Source organism: Pterocles gutturalis, unplaced genomic scaffold (genome assembly GCF_000699245.1).
Source record: "Pterocles gutturalis isolate BGI_N339 unplaced genomic scaffold, ASM69924v1 scaffold18681, whole genome shotgun sequence".
NCBI lineage: Eukaryota > Metazoa > Chordata > Aves > Pterocliformes > Pteroclidae > Pterocles > Pterocles gutturalis.
The window spans coordinates 57,112-73,766 of record NW_010103430.1 but is presented as its reverse complement, the minus strand read 5'-3'; the positions used below and the strand labels follow the sequence as shown (position 1 = coordinate 73,766).

The 16,655-nt window shown below is 40.1% G+C and overlaps 1 protein-coding gene across 1 annotated transcript in view; it reads right to left on the bottom strand.

The window, feature by feature from the left end:
- Window positions 1-1,043: 1,043 nt before the first annotated feature.
- MYH11 (myosin, heavy chain 11, smooth muscle) overlaps window positions 1,044-16,655 on the bottom strand; it is a 61,376-nt gene continuing 45,764 nt past the window's right edge. The window contains 19 exon segments of the mRNA XM_010086722.1: window positions 1,044-1,735; window positions 5,783-5,955; window positions 6,568-6,676; window positions 7,216-7,424; window positions 7,577-7,700; window positions 7,951-8,039; window positions 8,599-8,727; window positions 9,487-9,648; window positions 10,280-10,492; window positions 11,172-11,384; window positions 11,641-11,889; window positions 12,302-12,454; window positions 12,557-12,661; window positions 13,724-13,930; window positions 14,018-14,162; window positions 14,317-14,529; window positions 15,111-15,282; window positions 15,740-15,863; window positions 16,516-16,653. Coding sequence (XP_010085024.1) covers window positions 1,597-1,735; window positions 5,783-5,955; window positions 6,568-6,676; window positions 7,216-7,424; window positions 7,577-7,700; window positions 7,951-8,039; window positions 8,599-8,727; window positions 9,487-9,648; window positions 10,280-10,492; window positions 11,172-11,384; window positions 11,641-11,889; window positions 12,302-12,454; window positions 12,557-12,661; window positions 13,724-13,930; window positions 14,018-14,162; window positions 14,317-14,529; window positions 15,111-15,282; window positions 15,740-15,863; window positions 16,516-16,653 — 3,066 coding nt within the window. The 3' untranslated portion in view covers window positions 1,044-1,596.

The window sequence follows — 16,655 nt, the reverse complement described above, 5'->3', positions numbered from 1 at the left end:
CTGTCAGCTCATGAGCATCTTTACAGAGCTGGGCTATGTGGCTGATCAAGCAATTGAAAGGTCTTCTCTGATAGCTCCTAACCCCCTTCTTCTGCATCTTGTCATCTTAATCATTCTAAATGGTTTCTTATTGAAACTCATCTTGTACTCTTTCATGAGCAGAGGGAATTCTTTGGGCTTTGATTCTGCTGGCTACATGGTGCCTACTCTGAATTTCCAGTTCATGATCTCTGTGCCTTCTGGAGCAATGCTTAGATTTAGGAGATAATTGCATTAGCTGTCAAGGTGGATGTTTTTGTGTGACTTGCTCTCCCTGTAGTCACACTGCTTAAGGTTCACTTGCTGTACAGTCTGAGACGTAAGAGTAAGCTCTTTGCACTCGATTTAGAGTAATTCTACACCTGGCTTTGCTGTGCATGGCACTCTGCTGCCCCAGTGTGACCACAAAGCTAGCTGCTATCTGAAAGTACTAGAGCTGCATGGATTTGTGGTAGGTCCTGGTAGTTCCCAGGAGCTGGCTGTGGTCCTGTTGGGAGTGCTCCAAAAATAAAAGTAACTGTGTGCTGATCCCTTAATGCAGAATGGCTTGGCTTGGATCACTGCATTCTGTGTGGGCTGCTGTTTTTGTTTTCAGCCTGCGTTAGAGGCTTTAGTTGGAAATATCCCTATACATGCAGACTTCAAGAGTGCATTCAGTTGCATTCCAGTTGCAGCCTAATGCTGCAAGTCTCCTGCAGGTCCTGTATCATGTCTGTCAGCCCCTGGGTACATCCTGGGGCACCTCAGTTACCACCACATGTCCATGGGGTAACCAAACCTGTCCCAAGTACCTCATGTCATTTTACATTCAAATCAGTGTACAAACTTTTTTTTATTACTTCAAAAGCAGTTGCTTAGGAGAAAAATGGGTTTGTTCTAATGATTACAGATGACCTTTTCTAAGAAGTCTCTGAGCTGTAAAGAAGCTCTATTGCATCCCCCATTCGCTTCGAGCATGCTGTATTGCACCCAACAGACACCTGTACACAAGAATACTGGAGTACTTTTTATAGCCTTTTATTAGTGTGTAAGCACATCCATGGTGCATATAAAACTGTAACAGTTGACTTAATTTGAACAAATGATATTTTAGTTTTCAGTAAGTGATTAAAAAGGCACTTCCACATTGTGAATGGTGCATCAGGGGTGTAGTAACCAGGAAAAAACCCTATATTAATCGAATACTCAAGACAAAATGAAAGTTTAAGAAAAGATTAACTGACCAATGCCTTTTTTTTTTTCCTGCAACGGTCTCACAAATCCTGTGTAAACTATAGTTCACTGGGATTTAAATCATCTGAGCTACTAGAGCTCACTTTCTGGAATATTCTCAAAGTGAATTACTCTGAGTGTTAAACGCCCACCTTTTCAAATACACTTCATCATAAAATAAGTTTTGGAGTACTCTGAACGTCAATCTATACATTGGAGACAAGGCAGTTGTGCTTTTATCATTGTCAGAGGAGTGGGTGTATGTGACCTTGACACTAAGAGTAGACTTACACAGTGCTATAATATTGCCCTCCCTCCCTTTGCAGTGCAATTTTAAAAGCGTGTTTATTCACTGGCTTTTGTTCCATTGAAATCTCCATCTCTTGCATCCATTTCTTCATCACCTCCTTCTGTTGCATTCTCAATTACTCTTCTGCCTCCAGATCTACGGGGTGGGGCAAAAGATGTTGGCTCATTTCCCCTCCTGCAGTAAGATGAAAAAAAAAATATCAGGTATTAGGTCATTTGCAGTCCTCACAAATAAGCACAGAGTTTTGTAACAGGACCTGTGGGGCTGATGTTTTTAAATGCAGAACAGCTGAGAGCTGTTTGCTTCTAACACAGCTTTCTGTTCTGTAGCATATAAGAGTAATCTGTGGACAGGTTGAGACTTCCAGTTGCTTGGAACTGTGATGGGGTTTCTGTTCTTGTGCTCATCTAAATAATGTCATCTTCCCCTAAGCCCCCCTGCTCTTCATTTCACTGTTTTCCCCTATGGGGACTGCAACTGGTTGTGCTGGGAAGGAATGGGAAAGGGGGCTGCTTGTACCCACAGCAGCAGGGGAGCGTCCTTCCTCTCCCTTTAGAAGAGCAAGAAGAGAGAGAGCTTGTGCTGAGTTTCTGACCTGCAGTCTGAATAAGCCCACCAGCCACTGAAGGCCCATGAGACCTTGGACGGGAGCAGTGCTGCAGATGTCAGCAGGCGTTTTTGAGCTCACCGTCCCTCTCTGCGGTGTTCTACCAATGCAGCCTTTGCAGGTGCTTTGACATTATGGTATTCTAGGTTGTGAGTAGCTCTGATCTCTTTCCCAAAGGAGAGAGGAGACCATCACTGCTTTGGAACTGTGTTGTAACACAGGTCCTGACACTTAACAGTGAAAAGATCTTGCAGAAGAGCTTACAGAAAATGCTTTTTTTCCCATCTTACCCCCCTTTCCTCTCCCATCTCCCTCCCATCCTCCTATATTTCATAGCCACGGCCCAAGGCAGGGACGCTTTGGTCCTCAAGGTTGATTTTCTGGGGAGGTGTGAGCAAGTGAGACAGAAGATGTCTCTTCTTGGCCTCCGTTGCTACTGTGCTACAAAACATTTAAGTTTTGTAACATGGCCTCTCACTTGCCCCTCATTAAGCAAACCTTTGTAAAGGCTTGAGACCACAGACATAAGCAATAAAAGAAATTCATGATTCCTGAATGTTGTGTCAGAATTGCTAATTTGCTGTTAAATACATCCAGCTCTGCACTTTTGGATGCAGCAATCACGCATAAATATTTAAAGGCTTGTCTTGTCCTTGCAAAAGACTAAGCCGGTGTTCTTCCTGAAGCCACTATTTAAGTCCAAAGTTCAGTCTTCCATACAAGGGAGGCGGGTAGGAACATTGGCTGAACTAACTTATTTCAGAGGCACAAAACTGTGTTTCCAAGGTGGAAATGTGACATGTAGTCTGTTTTCTACAGTTCTTCCATTAAACTTCAGTATTAGCTGGATAATAAAGCTTCATTTAAGATCTGCTGTTAGTTATCCCACGTTGTTCTAGTGCTGATGGCACGTATTGAACACAAGGGTTTGTCATGTCTACCCTGGCCATGTGCTTGACAGAGTCTAACAGCAGTGCCTCCTATTTTATGACAGCAGATATTTGTTATTTCTTTGTTCAACAAGAAGGTTCTAGTTAGGTCAGTAAATTCATTAATTCTTGTCAATGAAGATCCGAGTCTTCACCAGGAAGAGCTCTTTACCCCCTTGGACTCCTGGTATCTGGACTCAGTTACGAGTCATTTGTAAGGTAACTGTCTATGCTGCAGTAATTCACTGAAGTGAATAAAAGAACACAGCACTGGTGGGGAGTAACGGCACGAGTCTGACCAAATTGTGCAGCACAGTTTTGGCTACAAAGAAGTGAGCTTTCTCTCACACACTAATCACTTGTTAACATAAACTGTTGCAATATGCATAAACTTCATACTTCTTTAAAATGGTATTGTCCCTGTGGATAAACTCTTTTTGTTTATATCAGTTCTTCTTAAACAGGTTTATGGGTTTGATAATATTTGTGGTCATTTGCATTAGTACCTTGAGAATAATGTGTATAGTTGAGACAAGCCTTAAGCATTAGTGTTTGCTCAGCATCTTTTTATTTAATCTACCTTTGAACAAGTTCTACTGGAGTAGTGCTTGAATAAGAGTCTGACTGGAAATATTAGGCTGACTAAAAGGCACATGCAAGGACAAGACATAATCTTTAAATATTTGTGCATTCACAGGCCAATCCAGCACATGTAAAATAGAAGATATACAAATATTACAAGGCAGTAGCTCTTTAGTTTTTGCAGCAGCAGGTATTATTCCTATTTCTAGAGAATGTGATAAAATATAATATAGTGTTGTGCTAGGTTACAGTGTCAATATCAATTTCTTTGTCCATGCTTTATGTTTAATAACAGTAGGCAAGCAACATAATGTCTGCAAAACACCTCTAAAAGCCTAAGTAATAGCTCTTTGTAAGCAATGCAGGCACAGAGTGCTATGTACTGAAAAGCACGATTTTCTCTTTTGTCTGTGATTGTGTGATGTGAGTGTGATAAATCACATGCAAGTAAGATCTTCCCAAATCTCAGGTGAGTTAGATGGGTCTTACCTTAGAGTCCACATTACAGTATGTGTAAGAAATGCTGTGAAATTCTAGTGACATGCTGTGACACTTTGTAGTCATTAGTCCTTTTAATCAATTTTCCTAATCAATGGTGTATTTGACTTGAAAAATTTTAATCTTTGTGACTGTGCACAAAAATGAAGTGCAAAAAAGACCGTTTTCATGCAGAAAAATTCAGAGTACTTTATTAAGTACTCTTTTGGTAGAGCTTGTGAGAATGCAACATTGTTAAGTCTACATCAGTACATAACCTACTTGTAAAAAAGTTGCATCACTGATGAACAGCTGATGGTAGCTAGATTATTGTAATATTTGTTTCTTTTGATAAAACAGATTAATTACAAGATATCCAAGCCTTCACAGTTTGCAGAAACCTCACATAATTTTTACTTGGGCCAAAGAAAATGGAAATTTGTGCAACACAAGCTAGCTGCAAAGTTGAAGGCATGGTACCTGCTTAGTCATGCGAAGGTTCCTGTGTCCCTCTGAAACAGAGATAGAGAGTCCCAGGCAGTTACACTAAGCACATGGTCATGATCAGAGGTAGGTAGATTACTTTTAAATAATCAAACAAAGTATATTACAGCCAATTACATTACATTTAGAGAAAAGAAAAATGACCCTTATGCTATTCTATGTAAAAAAGGGCTGGATGCAGCCACTCCTTTGTAAAGCAGCCAGGAGCATGCACACCCGAGATGGTGCTAATGGAAAAGGCTGCTCCATCACTAACTTTGTTTTGAAGTAAATCCACATCTGAAGGTTCAGGCATGTTACTGGTAAACACACTGGCAAACCACTTCAGGAACACAACAAGGCAGGTGCTTTACTTTCACCTGACATACTGTTGGTTTTAGGTAGAATGCAAAGTTTACAGTGTGATGATGCAGATAGAGCAATTTCCTTATAATTCAAGTCAGCCTCTTTATTTCAGGGAGCTGATGTTTTCAAACCCAATGAGTGCAGGAGGACTCAGGTATGTAGCTGATTGATCACAGCTTTATATTTTTCACCGTCAGTTTTAACAACAAAATGCAAAGGGATGTTTTGATCTTTTCCTTGTTCTGATGACACTGAATCCCTTTGTAGTGAAGTCCAAAGAGACTTTTGGATAAGAGTTGCATAACGTGCTTTGCCTTTTGCTGCCTGTCACATTGCTTAGGACTGCTTATGATCATTATGTGTGAGTTGCATGTGTGAAAGTGTGAAAAGCACAAGCATTTCTACCCTTTTGTGACTGCTTCTGTCCAGATAGATACAGCCATTGTATAAGGGGTGTTTTCAAAAGCAGCCAAGCCTAATTCATTCCTATTTAAGCCAACAGGAGTTTTGATTAGAAAGAAAGTAAGGTCTGTGCCATGTTATCATAGTTGTTCATCTCATAGCTGAAATGCTGAGACTGCTGCAGTCTGTGAAGTTTACTTCACCTTATGACTTTGGCCTTTTTTTTTATCTGCCAAGCTACTAAAAAGAATGAGTAACTTTGCAGCATTGTCAGTGTCTGTTCTTTACTCAAATAGATTTTTTTCCGCTTCTCTAGTTCTGCATTTCAAGTCTGTCAATGAGGGGGAATGGCTATCCCGAACAAGGACACTCTACCTGAGCTTGCTCTTCAGTGCTGCAACCTCACGGCCCAGGGCTTCGTTACTCTCAGTAGCTTCATCCAGCTCTCTCTGCAGCTTCCTGCGGTTTGCGTTGATACGCTGAGACTCCTCCTCAGCCTCCTCCAGCTGCCTCTTCAGTTGCTTGAGTCGTGTGTTGCCCTTCTCGGCCTAAAGGGAAATTTTTGAGTAATGCTTTAATTCAAAACAGTTCTAATATCTTTACATTCCTCATTTTAACCTCATACTTCTCCGGAGAGTTTTACTGAAACATGGCCTGAATCAAAGGCAGAAGCTTAAAATTTAAAAAATGTAAAAACAACTTTGCTTTGTAGGAGTTCATTTTGCTGATAGATCCTGTATTCAGCCACTACCTTGTTGTTTCTTTTGCTGCACTGTCCTACTTCTGCTTTTCTGGCTTGCAAGTTTGTCTGCTTTAGGTAAAGCTAAAATTTTAAAACAAAATGTGTTCATCATCTCCATTTATATACCACTAAGGATGTTGTGCGCAGTCCTATATATCGTGGTGCAGTGAGACTGCTGCATCTGGCTGATTGACAAGGACTAGAGCCTTGGCACTTCACTAAACATGGAAGAAGAATTATATTGTTCTGTCTTAGCAAAGGGCTGTATAGCTGTCCCAGCATAGGATCCAAGCAGACAGTCTGCTTTCTAGAGGGATACTTCTTTGAGTTAGAATGTGGAATCTTCCTTTCTTAGGGTAAAACCTTTCTTAGGAAAACCTGTGCCCCAGACTAAGACCCTCATGACACGGTCTGATACCTGTTCTTTGTACTGCTCCGCTTGCTTTCTCTCATCCTCCACCTGCAGCAATGCATCCTTCAGCTTCTTGTCCTTCTGGCGCAACGTCTTGGCTGCTGCCTGCTTCTCTCTGCAAGCGACAGTGCAACATTTGGTGATGTGGGAGGTCTATAGTCTCCACCTGCCTCAGGCATGTAGCTCATGAAACTGGCACCATAGACCCACATGTTAAGGGCCTGACTGACAAATTGACTCACAGACAAATTCTAAGCAAAACATAAAGGTCATGTTCTTATGATCAAAACAAATACATGTCTTTGCTGTATGCTAGAGTTGCTCCAGGAGATCTGTTGTAAAACACAAGGTGATTTCCTCAAGAAATAATCCTGCAAATGGCACAATGTGTTATGGCAATTAACCCAGCAGGGTCATTGGGCAGTTAGTCTAAAATGCAGGGGAACTTTTCATCATTAACAGGGCTCTTACTCAGAACCTGTAACAGCTCCAGTTACTGGCCATATGTCTAAGAAATGTTAAGGGAGGGAGAGACTTTACTAAGCCTTAATGGCATTGAGAGCCTGATGACATAATCCCATATGCCTTTGTTTACTTTCTATGTCATTAACTGGAACAATAAATGGACAGCTGTGCCCTCTGGGAGACCAGTACCTGGCTTCCTGTTCCAATTGCTCTTCAAGAGAAGCAATTTTGGCCTCCAGAGCAGCAATTGTAGTTTTGAATTTGGACTTCACAGCTCCTTCCATCTCCTGTAGCTTACTCCTCAGCTCTTTGTTCTGCCTCTCCAGTTGCTGCCGAGCATTTTCGTTCTTCTGTGCAGTTGAGCGCTCTGTTGCCAGCTCGTTGTTCAGCTGCTCTGCCTGCAAGGATGAGAACGGATGCTGTCAAGAGTGTTGCATGTTTTCAGAGAAATGACAAGTGTCTATTTGGGGTGGTAATTCTCCAAATACTTATTCAGAACCAGCTTTGGCTGCAATACAAACAAAGTGACACATGGTGAAATGAACTCTACCTGCTGTACTGCTTTCCTCATGCGATCACCCATTGTCTCTATGTTGGTTTGCTCCTCTTCTAGCTCTTCCTCCAGTTGGGCAATTCTTGCCTCCAGGCGCCGCTTCTCGTCCTGAAGGCTTGTCCTGTAAGTTTAAATTTAATGAGCGTGTGGTTATGGCTCCGACCGGTTGAGAACGTGTGTGAAACTATTATGAACTGACAATAATTTGTAAAGAAAAGAGAACTAGATATTTCAGTGGAACTAGCTGTGTGTGTGCATGTTGTGTTGTCAAGACCAGATGGCTGTTGGGAGAGGAACATAACTTCTCTTGGCAGCCATGGAACGTTCAGCAGCATGTCTACAGTCTTGACGGTAATCTAGTCTATTCCTACCTTCCAGAAGTAGCGCTTGCAAGTTCCTCTGCCATCTCTTCTTTTTCCAGATCTGCTTGTTTGCGAGCTCTCTCTGCAGCAGCCAGGTCCTAGGAGAAAAGGAAGAGGCAGCATAGTAAAGAAATGAGCAAGTAAGTGTTCAGACAAACAGTTATAGCATGATACACAGGACTGTAAACTTTCTAAAAGTGGTATAAGATGGGTTGTCTTGTTAATGGAATAAAGTCTTGTCGTATCATAAATCCTACAGAAGTACAATGAAATATACTTTAGCCAGCTGTCAGCTGGTTTCTGTTTTATTGATTTTAATCACAAGATTGCCATTTAATACATGTAGGAATGATAGCACTAACAAGACTTCAGGAATTGATAGCTATTGAAAACAATTTGTGTTGGATCATACAGTTCCTTTCCCTTTGAGACTACTGAACTGTGCCTTCCTCCAAAGGTGATTTTCTGAGCTTAATCTGGCTGTACTCAGAGGTAGATCCAAGAAATTTAGTGGAGTGCACGGAGCATGCGGAAGTTACAATTGCTGCTTACAGCTTTCCATCCCTGATAGCTATTACATTATTTCACTGCGGTTCTGTTTTGCTATTGAAGGTCATGTGTAGTCTGCTTCATACTGCTCAAAGTTTCACCCTTTACCTCTTGAAGCTGGATGAGTTCTGCTTCCAAGCCCTTTGCTTTCTTCTCATTTTCTCTGGCTGTAGCAAATATTTCTTCTCTGGCAGCCCGTGCATCATCCAGCTCTCGTTGGTAGTCCTTCATCTGAGCCTTGTTGAAAAGAGTAACAGAGATTTATTTTTGTCTAGCTTTGTTACAATTTCAGTAGAAAGAAATTCAAACAGAATAGAACACATGCACATTTACATAGTTGTCATGCCTGCTTTAATTATATTTTCTGGAGACATTAGCCAGCACATGTTAGTAAGCTCTGAAATGCCACTCCAAGAAGAGCAATGCCTCCACTTGCACACTGTGGCTTTTGTAATGCCTATTGTTCTTATTTCATCTGAATATTTGAGTACATGTGCAGTCTTCATCTTTCTGATACATCCCTTTTTGTTGTTTTGCTGTCAGCATATGACAGAACAGTTGATATGGAGACTTACAGTATAAACAGGAAAATGCTAATTCAGAGCCAACATGATTTCTGAACAGTCTTTTATGCTTTTGAGTCAAGGGTTGAAGCCCTGTAACAGATTTTATCCCATAGCCCTTTCTCTACTTGGGCATCTAATGTTTTCCTTCATGTGGGTTAAGTCAATAGCAGATGAGTGTTGGCCAGAGAATTTTGGAAGCTGTCTGCAATGATGTAATTTAAGATTTTAATGGGTTGCCATGTGAAGTTTTCCATTATAATTCAAACTGAGCATTACAGTACAGATACTTGAATTTGGAAGTCTAGTTAAAACTTCCCCTCTAACCAATCTTCTGTAACAGGCATCAAGTTCACAGATGTCACCTAACTTTCATATTGTGGCTGTACAAAAGACAGCAGTGAGAAAAAACTATATTTGTGGGATTACATACCTGTAATTTGCGAAGTTGTTTGATGGCTTCTTCCCGAGCTTTATTAGCAGAATCAACTTGGCTTTCTAGGTCTTTTACATCAATCTCTAGCTTCTTCCTGGCTGCAGCTGCCAGGCCACGTTGCTTCCGCTCATCTTCCAGTTCAGTTTCATGTTCATGGAGCTGATAATTAAAGAAAACAATTTAAATTTAGGAAAGTCCTTGAGTACTCTTAAACACTCTGTGTGTGTGTGTCTGAATAATGTATACATTTTGTCCAAAAATTAAAGATTCTTGAAAAGAATCAGCAATTTGTGTTCTGTAATTATGGAAATATGTATATTACAAGATGCTGACTACAGCAGTTGTCCTTGCTGTCACAACATTAGTATACAAATAGGCTGTGTCCTGTCTGTTTTCAGTTCCAATGCTTTTGTATCCATTCAGTGTACCTCAAGAAGGCAGATATATTAGAAGTTGTCAATTTTCACTTGCACAGAGAATATAGGGAAGGTTCTTCTGACTGTGCCAGAAATAACAATACATATGTTTTATACTAGATTGGTTGTAGTGTTAAATTTGCACATCTGTTGGCAGTTGTGCACCTGCTACTGAAACAGGAAAAAAACTGTTAGGCAGCTTTGTGCCTTTTTTTAGTAGAATAACCTACTTTAAAAAAATTATTTGCCAAGCACAAGGCAATATAATGGTTTTTTTTTTTTGTTATAGTAAGGTGCTTTAATAATGGCATGAGGCTGGGGAGTTTCAGATGGCTTGGTTAGGTATTTACAAAGTCAATAAGAGGGAATGGTACCTGTTTAAGGAGTTGTCTTCTCTTTTCCTCATTCTGTTCATCTCTGGCTTGTAAATCTCTTTCAAACTGGACTTTCATGGCCTGCATGTTGACCTCCAACCTGAGTTTGGCATCTTCAGCAGCCTGTAGCTCATCCTCTAGCTCTTCTAATTGTGTCTTCATCTCTTCTACTTGCTGCTCAAGGGTCCGTTTAGATTTCTCCAATTCGTGGACCTTTCAAGCAATGAGAATTTAATAGACTTGTTATAAGAAATAAAAATAATTCTAGTTAAACACAGTCTACCTGCAGTATAGGCCATATTTGCAAATGCCAGCTGTGGACAATGAATGAACTAATTTGCACTGAAAATGGTAAATTAACATTTTTGTACACTTGCAAATCTGTCTTAAAATAACCTGAGATTCTTTTTATCCCAAACTTTCATTTTTAGTCTAGTCACGTATCACAATTGAATTTATTTAGTATTAGAAGTAATATTATCATGTCACTGTAATGAAAGAACTGTTTGGCAATGCATCAGTGGAAATTTCTGCAGCTATACAAGTAAATCTTAGGCTGGTAGCAAAGACAAATATAACTAACAAAATCAGATTTACAGAGTTTACAACTTCAAAGCTGCTTAATAGTCAGTTATTTAGAATGTATTTTTCAGTCTTAGAAATCAGTTAAAACCTTCTCCATGCTTGAAGTCGTGTTAAAAATAAAGATGGCTTAGAGTTACTTCACTAAGTCTCTTGAAAATTTGGGCTCAAATGGAATAACCTTTGAATTTGGTATGAAATATCTGACCTTGTGTGCTACAGAGAATTTCACACCCTGAAAACAATGATCTATTTGTTAGCTGCTATTTTAAGTTATTGTTGTAGAAATTGTTCTAAGCCCAAAACTTACATTCTTGCCAACATCATCTTTAGAGCTAACAAGATCTTCCATTTCAGCTTTCAACAGTTTGTTTGTTCTCTCCAGTTCTTCTTTGGCTTCCAATGCCTCTTCAAGTGCTCGGGCCAATGACAAAGCCTTTGTTTCTTTTTCTCTAGCTTCAGCTTCTGCTCTGTCCCTTTCATCTGCATATTTTGAAGAGATATTTTTCTCTTCAGCCAGCATCTGTAAAAAGGTAATGTTAATACAGGAAGTCAGTAACTGGGTTTTTCTATTGCAACTGTCTTGTCGGCTGGTAATGATGGAGAAAACTCTCTGCTTTTTGGTAAATGTATATAAATACAAAAATAACCAGTGTATGTGTAATTAAATCTTAGTTTATTTTTTGTCCCTGACTTATTTTTCACTAACTTAGTGGAATCTCTGTGAGTTCCACAGAAGTTTGGGGATAACACAGCAAGGAAGAATCTTAAATCCGTACCTGATCAAACTTCTTCTGTTTCTTCTCCAGGTTGGAGACCAGCTGACGCTGGTTGTCTAAGTCCACCACCAGGTCATCCAGCTCCTGCTGGAGTCTGTTCTTGGTTTTTTCCAGTTTGTCGTAAGAAGCAGCCTTTTCCTCAAACTGTTGTGTGAGACTTTCAATTTCCTTCTGAAGTTTCTTTTTGCCTTCTTCCATGACTTCTACTGTGCTGGTAAATTCCTGTAGCTTCTTCTTAGAGTCAGAGAGCTGAAATTTGAATTCAGAGGACAAATCTTTATAGCAGTGACAACAAAGCCTGGCAGAGAAGATGGCTGGGAGACAACCAAGACCCAGAAATCTTATCTGATTTGGCCCATGTGAAGCTAGTGACAAGTTACCCATCACCCAGCCCTCATAAAATGAGGTAGACCACAGACCTAGTATGCACATACGGACCTAGTCTGCAAGACTGTCTTGGGAGCTACCTTGCATCACAATTTGAAGAAAAGGGAGACTGCTGGCTCCATTGTGGAGCTTCACTGATACCATCTGGGCTAACAACACTAGTTCCCTGAAGGTCCATGTGCTATGCCAGGATAGTTCTACAGATCTGAAACCCCGGGAATTACTGACAAAACTCTTGGTGACGGAGCTAGTGATTTAGCTATGTCACTGATACCTGTATTGTCAGTGTTGAAATATGTCTCTCCAGATTTTGTTTTGCTTCTACTTCTTCATCCAGCTGCTCTTGCAAGCTGTTCTTCTCATCCTCTAACTGACGAAGCTTGGTAGACACATTTAGCTTTTGTCGTGTTTCTTCCTGAAGCAGCTCCTACAGTCACCGCATCAATCGACAATACAGTCATTAGCTTAGGTCTTCTTATAGTGCATTTTATAAATATCGTAGGTGAGCTGTTAGTGGATGAAAGTTTACCTGTGTATCTTGTAGCTGAGATCCTAAGGTTGCAACATCTTTGGTCAATTTGATTGTCTTGCTTTCTGCTTCATTGAGCAAACCAGTAACGTTTTCAACCTCAACCTATGAGACACCACAGTGAATAAACTCAGTTATTTTGCACAATTTCAAAATCTTTCTCCAAACTTTATTTTGCTCTAGATTGAAATCTTAACTTTGAACAGGATCTTAATGTGCTCCTATGCTTCTGGTTCACCTCAAGCACCAACAGTGTTTCTAGCTTAACTGTAATTCACCATTTTTGCCATAATTTTTCTGGACAATATGGGGGATTTAAGTCCTGTGAAACTAAATCCTACACACAAACTCTGCATACCATCTTTTTGGCCTGTGTATTAACCACAGACCCCCAAGGTCTAATGCCATTTTTGTCTAGTTTACCTTAGTATTTTATGACTATATATCAAAACCTAGTCATATTGATAAGGCAATACTAGTATACTCTTTTTTCAATGAATTGCAAAGGAGAATGGGATTTTTGTTTATTTTCCTTCCTCTTCCCAAGTCTGACAGAAGTTGATGCATTTTGTTATATTGCCTTATTTATCCACTAACTTAATAAAGAAAAGCTTACTGCTGCTATGAACAAAGTTGTAACAATAAGCTTGACTAGTATTGCTGGACATTGAACATCTGCCAAAGAACCATTTTAAACAATCTTTAGTTATTTCTTATTAGACACTAAATCACAGATAAGTGAGCATTCTCATTTTGTTGCCATTTTTTCTGAGCACCATAGGTGTTTAATAGCGATCTAATCCATTTCCAGAAGCCACATTCCTATCAATGTTCCCTGCCACCTCAAAATGAATGAACAGAAAGAAACTCTGTAAAACATGCAGCACAGTCACTGAACCAGTGGTGGCATTACAGACTGCAACGTCTACAGAGGGACAGTGAGACTAAAAGCTCTCACTTTCATGAGACAGAGTAGTTGTAATTGTTTAATTGTGTGATAACTGAGGCAGGAGTTCAAGGTAGAAACCCTGCAGATGACAAAAAAAAATGAGCATTTCGGCTGAAGTCGACAGAGCCAGGATTGCTCCAGATATACCCTCACAGAACAGAATAAACTTGTCTTCTCAAGACCAAGGTGTCACAGTAAAAGGTCAAACTCCTTCCTACCTGTAACTTATGAACTTTTTCATTGAGTTCTGTCCGAACACGCTCTCCATCGGTGTATTTGGACTGTAACTCTTGCAGCTGTACTTCCAGCTTCTTCTTTTTGTGCTCCACATCTTGTTTGGCCTGATTCAGGCTCCTGACTTCATTAGCCAGATCGGCGTTGTCCTTCTCCAGTGTCTGTTTGGTCTTATCCAAGTTTGCTTTAGCCTACAAGCATGAAGTAAAGAAGATGATCTATAAAAGGAAGCCATGTTATCTCGTGGATAGTTTTCAATATGATGGATTTCTGTTTACCCGTTTAAATTGCTCCAGCTGCTCTGTTAGCTCTTCCACAGCTTGAGTGTGCTTTTGCCTCATCTCCTGGACCTGGGCTTCATGAGTTCGAGTCTCCTCCTCCAGAGCTCTCTTCAGCACTGTGACCTCCTGTTCACGCTTTGCTCTGGAAGGTAACACACATAGGTGGAGCAACAGCAGATAAGAGTGTTCCAGTCACTGGAAAATAGCACTACTGCTCAGTTACTGCACAGTTACTAGACAGTATTGTACTGAGCTTGGTGACATTTATTTTTGGCCCATGTTCTGTATCTCCATACCTGAGCTCTTGCTGGGTGGCTGTGGTATCCAAGGTATCCTCAAGCTCTGTCTTAAGAGCCTCTAGCTCTTCACCTAGGTCTCGCTTCTGTTTTTCTGCTTTGTTTCTTGCAGCTCTCTCAGACTCCAAGTCTTCCTGGAGATCAGAGATGTGAGATTCCAATTCACGAATCTTCTTGAGGGCATTGTTCTTCTGACTAGTTTCATCCTCAAGCCTGAAAAGAGTATTTAATTTCATATATTTTTAAAAAAAATATATATGTAAAATATATAATCTATAAAAATAATTTCACTTTGAGGAAATCAGTATACAGAAATTAAAGGTTTATAGGTTCTGTGTAAGAAAATACCAAAGAAAGTGGGGAGACTGATGCAAAAGGGATCTTGCAGCTGTACTTTATCAGGACTCAATGCCAGGATATGCTGATCAGCTACTTCAGCAAAAGTTTTGGTTGAGTGTTGTCCCTCTTAAATTTATACAGAAAATCCACTGAGACTCTGGAATGGCTCAAGGTCAGACTCTTAAGTACTTTCTGCCTTTTGCCTCTGAAGTATGTTGTTGCATTTAATTCTTGACAGCATTGCCAATGCCATTGATAACTGGAGGCAAGATAAGGCGTCTAGAGGCAAAGAATAGCGTGATTATTTTCTGCAAAAGAAAATTTGGAAAATAGGGAAAGCATGAAGGGAGGATGTAACTGAGAAATGAGACTCATGGCTGCAGCATCTAAGTGTCTGGGTAGAGACGTGTTCTAGCCTGGATTTTCAACCTGTGTGCAGATTCAAGAGTGAATACCTGGCTAGGGCAGCCTGCAGCTCTTCCTCCTTCTTGGCTAGTTGTGCCTTCAGGTCAGCAATTTGTGCCTGGAGCTCTGCAATTTGCTCATGTAGATCACTTGCCTCCCCATCCAACTTCCTCTTAATTTTCTCCAGTTCTTGTCTGTTCTTCTCTTCTTTCTTCAGTCGCACTGAAAAAGTAAGGATTTTGGTCATGGGCGTGTGTTAGTGCAAGGAGTCCTTAATCTGATCTTGAATTTAGGAAAAAAAAAAAGTTCTAGTACCTAGTGAGGCCATACATTTAACTACAAGTCATTGTGTTTCTGAAGCAACATGCAATACTTTACTGTCATCACTTATTTTTAGCCACCTCAAAGAATCATTTATTTATCTTTCTCCAGAAGAAACATGATTTTTTTTCCCCAATTTTCTTCCTCTGCTCTTTTGTATGTAAAAAAAAAAAAATAGGTATCTATGGTTTATGTACCTTGGGGTTTTGGTGACTCTCATGTACCCAATGGTTTCTGCATAAGAAATTTGGAAAATACCCCACACATTTTTCAGAATTTCTCTCCAGATTCTGTTTGTTTTTTTGGTTGTGTGCCAAGGCCAAAAAGCCCTATTATAAACCACTTTTGTTCATGTTACCTTCGAGTTCGGAAATCATAGATTCATGCTTGTTTTTCAGCTTTGTAAGATTTTTTGCTTTTTCTTCTTCTTCTGCAAGATTTGTTGTTAGGTCGCTTATTCTTTCCTCAAGGAGTTTTCTTTCCTTAAGAAAAATAAAATACTGTACTGTTAACAAAAGTGTCTGTCACTCGTGATTGTAAGGCAACTCTTAGCCAACTAAAAAAGTGCAAGATACAGTCTTTTTATGCTGTATTTCTTGAGAATGTAGTGATAGGTTTCAATGTGTCAGTTACAGAGGAGCTGAGGAGTGGTCTCTATGACTTTGTATTCTCTGCTGCTGTTAGAATCTTGTACTCACTCTAATGGCTGATAAGTACAGGGCCCAGTTCAGAGGAGCATCCCCTTTCAAAAAGGATTGGAATACATCCTTGCTTCCAGTTTTCATCATGAAGTTTGGTTGAAATTAGTTGAAAACCATGAGAATTATTTATTCTGCTTGGGGCCAAGAAGACAAGTCTTCCCCTGATTGTGCTTGACTGCTGTGGGTATTTTGCTTGAAGATATTGTTACCACAACAGGCCTCAAAACCAGCAGTTCTACACAACTTTGGATTGTTTAAATGAGCACGGCTAAATTATCAGAAAACTGTTTGACACAGGCTGGACTGATGGTCTACTGAATCTGTACACACATGAGACTATATAGTGAAGAGTATTCCTGTTCTAGTGAAAGAGAAGGCTTTCTCTCATCTCATGCTATTTCACAAAGTAAGAAAATGGACACCCAACGCTTACCTTGGTTAGCTTGTTATTCTGATCTTCCATTATGAGAATATCATCTTCCATTTTCTTTATCTTGCCATCTGCTGTTACTTTTTCAAGTTGCAGTTTCTGCCTTGCAGCTTCTTCTTCTTCCAGCTGTTCCTCAAGGTCCT